At 35.2% G+C, this 7,558-nt stretch overlaps 1 protein-coding gene across 1 annotated transcript in view; it reads right to left on the reverse strand.

Moving 5' to 3' along the window:
* The window catches only part of PPFIBP2 (PPFIA binding protein 2), a gene marked incomplete at its 3' end in the record, with an annotated part of 85,425 nt that extends 78,448 nt beyond the window's left edge, over positions 1 to 6,977 (reverse strand). Inside the window, exon 1 of the mRNA XM_080344658.1 lies at positions 6,902 to 6,977. Coding sequence (XP_080200784.1) covers positions 6,902 to 6,968 — 67 coding nt within the window. The 5' untranslated portion in view covers positions 6,969 to 6,977. The remainder of the gene's footprint in view (positions 1 to 6,901) is intronic.
* Between the last annotated feature and the right edge of the window lie 581 nt (positions 6,978 to 7,558).

Below are 7,558 nucleotides of genomic sequence, written 5' to 3' on the forward strand. Positions count from 1 at the left end.
CCATTTTGAATTAATCTTCAATGTTATTTTCAAGAAAACTTCTAATTCTTTTTTTTTACTGGAAAAGCAGGAACACGGGTAAGGGAAGTCAAAGACCTACTTGGATCAGTACACCACTGTTTGACTTGGACCTTCAAAGAACAACTTCGTCTTATACAAAACAATATTAAGCAACTATTTTTGTAAAAGTGTTTATAGAAAACAAATTCTCAGTGCTTTCAGCTCCATAAGATTCTGTAGTACTGCCCTGCTTACAGAGGGACTCCGTCAATACTACTAACAGAATTTAGGCAGTCTTCACTATATCTTGTGCTCAGACCGCCACTATCTGTGAGAAAACATGCTTGGGATAGTGAGAGTATGGGAAGCATGTTTTGGGACAGTAGCCCAAATAGCTATAATGACCTCTTGCAAGGTTAAGCACTCAAAATTGAGGAAATTCCAAACTTCAGGTTGCTCTGGTAACCCTGGGTAAGGAATGAGTAGAAAATGCTTGCACACGTGCAATCAACACGCAAGTTGCCGTGATTTCCACATGCTTTTAAAACACAGGTCAAGCGTGCACCTGAATAGTTACGCAAAATCTTAACCTGAAGGCTACGGTCTCTGTAAAGCCCCTGCAAAACACAGTATCAAATGGCTGTAAAGGTTATTCAAGTGCGCACACAGTTTGTGAGGCCGTGTCTTAGATGTCATTAACAAATGTAAAATAAAGGCCACAGACAACTGGCATGAAAAATTATGGATTAAATAAATAGAAAGACAGTGAATTGCTATATTTTCAAAGTGCTGACAACATCTAAGGAATTAGCTAATTAGCATTCCCAAAGTTAAGTATCTGAAACTGAATGTCAGCATCTAACAAGCTATGAGAAATGTTATACAATAAAGATAAATATTGAACTACAAATTATAAACCTTAAATATTTGAGGTTTTATATTTTCCACTTTAATTTCCAGGATAGTTAAAGGTTACTACTTTTGTACTTTTTTCCCCTCACAATATTCTTGATACATAATTTTCTGTAACTATTATGACAGGAAGTTAGATATTTCTCTATGAAAGACCTGATTTAAAGTAATTTATTATTTAATTTCCTTTTCATATCTCTGTTACTATAAGATATATGCATAGATATGCTCTAGATAAGTCACTATAGTATTTTGTATAGTAGAACTTCACAAATGCTCACCTTAATGCATAGCAGCTACAAGACAGACGACAAGATAGATATATTTTATTTCTTTTGTTCATAAAAAAGTGCTTAAATGATTGAAAAAAAGGGAAAACAAAATGAAAATACACTAATCAGAACTGAAGCACAGCTCATTAACACAATCACAATTTATTTAGAATATACACAAAAACCACTGCAGCTGTTGCTGTTCAGCTACTCTGATCTATACCGAAAGCAGTTGCTTATTATTTAAACTATTCTGTTTCTCTCATGTTTATTTTAACTGGCTGTGTCAATTCAGTCCTCTAAAAGGAAATGCTACAAAGATCTCTGTATTAAAATGATAAAAAGTTATACACCTTTGCTATAGAAACTTTTGAATTTGAAAATACTGTGAAGCTTGAATAGGACAAAAATGATGAAAATATAAAGCCATTGGGAAGTACACAAATTGAAAAGAAAATACAGAAGCTATTCTGTAAAATTCTACACAATTGCAAGAGGCTTGTACTGCTCATCAGCTGCATGTCACCCAGCGTGTATTTCAAATAAGACCCACTCAACCCCCCAACACACACCACAAAAAACAGGATTAAGTGCTCTCTGTCTGGTCTGGACAATTTCAACTCCTTATGAAGCAGGACAGAGTTATCCATCTTTTTCGCTTAAAGTACTATGAAACCAGTCCTTACATTCTGAATGAATCCTGTGGTGATGTATATGACTGTTCTCGGGTAAAGGATGAGGCCACTAGGAAATACTTTGATTTCCTATTATTTATGTAGGAACTCAGGGAAAAATCTTATTCCACAAAACCTTAAAAATCATCCAAAGGGGTTCAAATGAGAGTATTAGTATTTTTGTCCACTCCTACATTTGTAATCCAAGTTCTAACCACTTAACTAGAAATGACTTAGTAATCTAACACATTCAAGGACCTAGCATAGCTCTGGAGCTTGAACTCTATTGTTTTCATAATAAAATTATATAGAAAAAAATAATATAAAACCAAACACACCTCCCCCCCCCCCCCCCCCCCCAATAGGTCCTCCTTCAAATTCTGGCAAATAGATCCCATGACGAAAATATATTAAACTTGAATTAAAATCTTGTTATTCTCTTAAGTATAATTTCCTGTTAAGGCCACTTTTTCAGCAAGGGTGTGGGAAGTGGTTGGGTTTGTAGCATACAGCCAAAGCCATGAACTGGACACAAGCTTTCCGCCACCTCAAGAGAAGGGAATTTAAACATGCTTAGTTCTTGGACAGCTTCTTGAAAAACTTTTTGATTATTTATAGTTTTTAATCTTTCAGTACTTATATGGAAATATCAGTACACACCCATGTGACAACACATTTAACTTTCTCATTAGTTTTCAGTAGGCAACAATTGCAGGAGCTCTGGTTAAAACGAAGCTCAATAATTACACTGATTACTTGATGAATTTGAAGAGATTCTGGAGCTGCAGCAGACTGTAATATTGTGACAGGAGTTTTTAGATCTTACCATCATAGTAATTATTCACAAAAGGAAATATAGGATTTCCAGCTTGCCGATAGAGTAAAGCAGTTTGATATAAAATACAAGTAAAATAAAAATTATTTTAATTCAATATGATATATTGCAAAGAAAAATAATCAAAATCTAGAGTTCTATAAAGAAACATTTTAAAAAATGGGTACAAGCCGAATCAAAGGGAAAGTAATTACTTGGTCCAGCCTCAGAGGGAAGCAATGCCCAAGTCACACACCTCAAATAAAGAATACATAGACAGGTCTGACATATGGGCGCTTTCTTTAGAGAAAGCCTCTGTTTGGAGTGCAAGTCATTCTGGCTAATGGATAAGTCATGTTCACTGACAATCACATTAGCCCTTTTTGCTATTTTAGTCAAATAAGACTAATCATTTAGCATGCCTAATTTATGTAGCTATGAGGGTGGGTTATCAGTACAGATGTACTGAAGCATAAAAGACTTGGGAACACGGACCTATCTGTCAAATTTGATCAAGCCAAATGAAATTCAATTTGTTCATCTTGCTTCATAATCCTACTCTTATGCACTCTAACAGTAATATATTTTGTATTGCACTGAGATGCACGGTCTACAGTGAAACTTTCTATTTGGATTAATGAGAATCATGTATGAGCTATAATAATTTGGAGTAAGGGGTATGACTTTTTAAATTAGAAGACAAAGTAGGACTGCAAATCTGTAAATATTTGTAATATGTATTTGCACGCCAGTTCTTACCTTAAAGGACAAGACCACAATCTCGTATTTTAATAACAACTACAGCTAATAAAAAAAATAAGGACTGTTTTCTCATTAAACAGAGAATGCTGGTTTTGCATGTGTATATGTACACATCTACTCAAGCTTCAAAAATTAACCACTGCAAATCACACATCTCCAGACTTCTCACTTTTCTAAAATAGTGATTAATGCTCATTTTGTGCATAGAGCAAAGGCTTCTGAGGGCAAGAGAAGAGCATAACTCTCCTAGTATCCACTCAGGCCTCATGCTAGAGGAAACATTTTTCATCAGCTACATAAGTTGCCAAAACTCACAAAGTTTAGCTTTAGCCTTTGAGTTCAGTGCTGCCTAGAGATCTACAGAATCTGGACACAGTGAACTGAAATAGCACAAGCTCTGAACAAGTCTACTCTTGGAGCAGTCCCAGTCTACTCTAAGAGCAGCTACGTTTGCGCAGATGATCTGTCCCATATTTGCAGAATCTGGTATATCTAAATCTGCAGTTAGAAGACTTTTGGTCCCAGTTTGTTTCGTGACAAACCTCCTTCTGAAGGAGTTTCCTACTGTATTTGGTTCTCTCACCACACAGGAAGAGAGAACATTCCTGGTTTCCAGTCCCTGCCCAAATTGCATACAGAAGCTTAGTGGATTGAATTAAGAGAGAATCAAACTTGAATAATTACTGTGTTCCTCAATTTGAGATTAATTGGGATAATAAACATATCCAAGCATAGGCTCCAGCAGATAGATTTGGTCCTTCAATCATAACAGAATGTTCAAGAAACAGTTCTGGAACACACAGAACATTACCTAGAGGAGAACGACAGCTACAGACTTCAGTCAAACTGTCTTAAAATGTGTTATCTGTTCCTAGTAATGGAAAATAATAAATAAATAAACAAGGTAAACAACCTTCCCACTCAATCGAGCTTTTACTTTATAACTATAAAGTAAGTAAAGGAATAAAGCAATTTGATTTTTTATTGCTACAGGTAAATATAACTCTGAAATCATATGGGAAGTATTCAATTAACATTGATGAGACTTGACAGATGCACTGTCTGGGAAACATCTTGGTTCTTTTCCCCACTAGGTACCTCTATATAAGACTGTTTTCCATATTATACTGAATATCAGTGGACATTAAAGTAAGTAATGTGAAGTCATAAGGTGAAGTTTCTTGAAGAGGTTGCGAATTTGTTCATGGCCTTTCCACGCACTGTGGAAACAAACTCTATAGACCATTAGCATGCCTGAATCTTTCTGTTTTAGGTCTTTGGCACCAGCATCACCACAAAACACTTGTGAATAGGATGTGCAATCTGCTGATTCACACAGAATATTTCTTAAATCATTTGCTTTGCTTCCCTTTATCACTGTCTTCACCATCATGGCAACTAAGTGAGGAAAGTAAAAGCAATGCTGTTTGGAAACCTGGAAAAAATTATTCTCTTGCTTATTTATCAACTTTAAACCCCCAAAAGTCATGGGCACAATCAATCTAAAAAAGAAATGGAGGAAAAGAATATTAAAAACAACAAAAGATCAAACCTGTCTTCTGAACTTAATTATATTTCTACGAAACTAGAAGAAATAAGTTATTTTCTTAGGCAGTCATATATTGCCATTTAATCAGTTATGCGATATATTACAAGGCTATCTTTCCATACCGTGAAAAAAATATCCAACAGTAAACACCCGTTGTCTTACCCTGAACTAGCCTCACAACCAGCATTTTTCAGAGCTTCCATTCATGGAAGTGCTACTGAGTAGCAATGTTATCCTTTTAGTGGTGAAAACCTATAGACTGTAAGTCTGCAAAACTTTTTTGAAGGGAATATGAAATGGCATCTTCAAATAAAACTGATTTTGCACTGCTCAGATAAGAAAGGTGATAGACCCGTTTGTTAAATACATGGTCTTTTATTGTTTGTAATAGGAAATACTGGACAATTTGAGATATGTTGGAAGCACGATCTATTAATGGAAAAGATGGAAGCAGATGAAACCCTATGGAATGCCCAACCTGAAAATCCTCAAAATCATTAAAAGTTTTCTAACCCTTTCCTTCAAATGAAAACATACCACAAAGCTCTGACAACTCCTGGGAGAAAATAAGTGTCTAATCTGAAGATCAATTTAAATAGAATATGTCTGTTTTTCTTTCTCTTGATTTTTCTGAAGAATTAGTGTATGCTGGGCTATATAAGTCTTCACAGAAGACAGACATTGCATTAAAATGTCCAGATATATGCAGGTGATTTATGAGCACAGGTTCCATAGCATAATCAAAAGGACATGAACTTCTATGTTACTTTGTCTCTTTTATAGCACTAACCAGGATCATAACCCAATGTTTGCAATGGCTAAGAAATTATTTCAGTTTCTCAGTTTATGAATTATAGTTCTTATAGACTTGCTTTTCTTGTTCTCTCTTTACATAACTGAGGGAAGGCAAAGGCTTCCCTGTCTATGTGTTTTATAAGAGGTGAAAAAATAAAATCCCAATTAACTTCTATTGGTTAAAATCTTGTTTGAATGAGGTTTTGCTTTCAGGAAAAGAAAGGAGAAGGCTGATGTCATCTTCATCATGAGGGGAAAAAAAATTAAGGCACAGCATGGGTGTCACTATTTAAATTTGTAAAGCTTTAGTGAATGCTTTCCCATTATGCACAAGTGAGATCATGGCCCTACCCAGATACTTCTTTTAGGAGCTCATACTGAATGGTGTGTGAGCACAAACCCCAAGGCTACCGAGTCCTAACCACAGAAATCGACTTCTCTTCTTGGATGCTGCAATGTTGAGAGAACGTCTTTTTAATTGCTTCACCATGAGAGCACAGCAAATTCTGTCTTGTATCAGATGCCTTTTCTAGTGGACAGCTGTGTAAAAAGAAATTCATAGTTCCATTCCTAGATATAAATATCAAAAAAAAGATACACATTCTAACTCATTAGCTCATAAAGGCAACTAATAGCTAAGCTATTTTAAATATATACATCATAAATAAAATTATGTATATTTTTAAATAGAGACATATATATCTATCTGTGTGTGTGTGTAAAACACAGATATATACTATCCAGCTGACTGGAAGCCTTGGTGAAAACCCTTTCCAAAGACAAACTAAACCAAAAACCTAACACATACAATATAGAATGTTACCTCATGAATTAGAATGTTTAAGTTACCATATGGCATTACAGCCAAGTAACTCCATCTTAGCTCAATGTTCACATGTTTGAGGCGGGATTGTGAGTTTTCTTCCTTTATTTTACTTTAAATTTTCTTCACATAACTGTTGAACCACAGAAATCTGTGTGTCACAGAGAACTTGACAAATAGAGAACAATAATGAAAAAGTAAAAAAACCAAACAAAAACAAAGAGGAAAATTGCAGGAAGGGAAAAGACAAATGCAGTTAAATCTCAAAATAGTTTGTTGTAAAATAAAACATTGTTATACCTGCAATGATGTCATCCATCTGCTCCAAAGCTGCTTCCAGCATATGACTGGCATCAGAAGCCATCATCTGTGATTTCTTCAGACTTTTAGTGTTTCTACTGAAAAGACAGATGAAACCATGTGTATTACACTAAACCAGACCTGATAGAAAATATATGTCCCTGTTACATTGTAAATTAAGTCACACAAGCAAAAGTTCGCACTAGCAAAAAATACAGCCTAGTAATGTGAAAACTAACAGAATTGTTCCTATTCTCAATAAATGACTTGGGATTTCTGAGGTTTTCATTCATCATTGATTCTTTAAGAGATTTTACTAACACAAGGAAATGCAGATTAAAAAAAAAGATCTAAAATTCTAGAAGCTTGAGATTCCCCTACACCTCATCGCTACCAATGATTTCCTACATTCGAAGTTCAGTGCATTTCAACCTTTTGCACTACGGGGAAAGAAGAGGATTGACTGAGTTTCAGTGAAGGAATGAACACGGTGAAAAACATGCTTTACCTATAAGCAGAACTCTGTAGGCGCTCTGTTTATTGATTGCTGCCGTAAGAGTAAAGAACGAACAGATACAAACGTGTTGTTGGGTCAACTCCAACAGTAACTGTATCTCATTTCCTTTCATCTCCAACCTCTATGTTATAGCACCCCAG

The sequence above is a fragment of the Nesoenas mayeri genome (genome assembly GCF_963082525.1).
Source record: "Nesoenas mayeri genome assembly, chromosome: 5".
NCBI lineage: Eukaryota > Metazoa > Chordata > Aves > Columbiformes > Columbidae > Nesoenas > Nesoenas mayeri.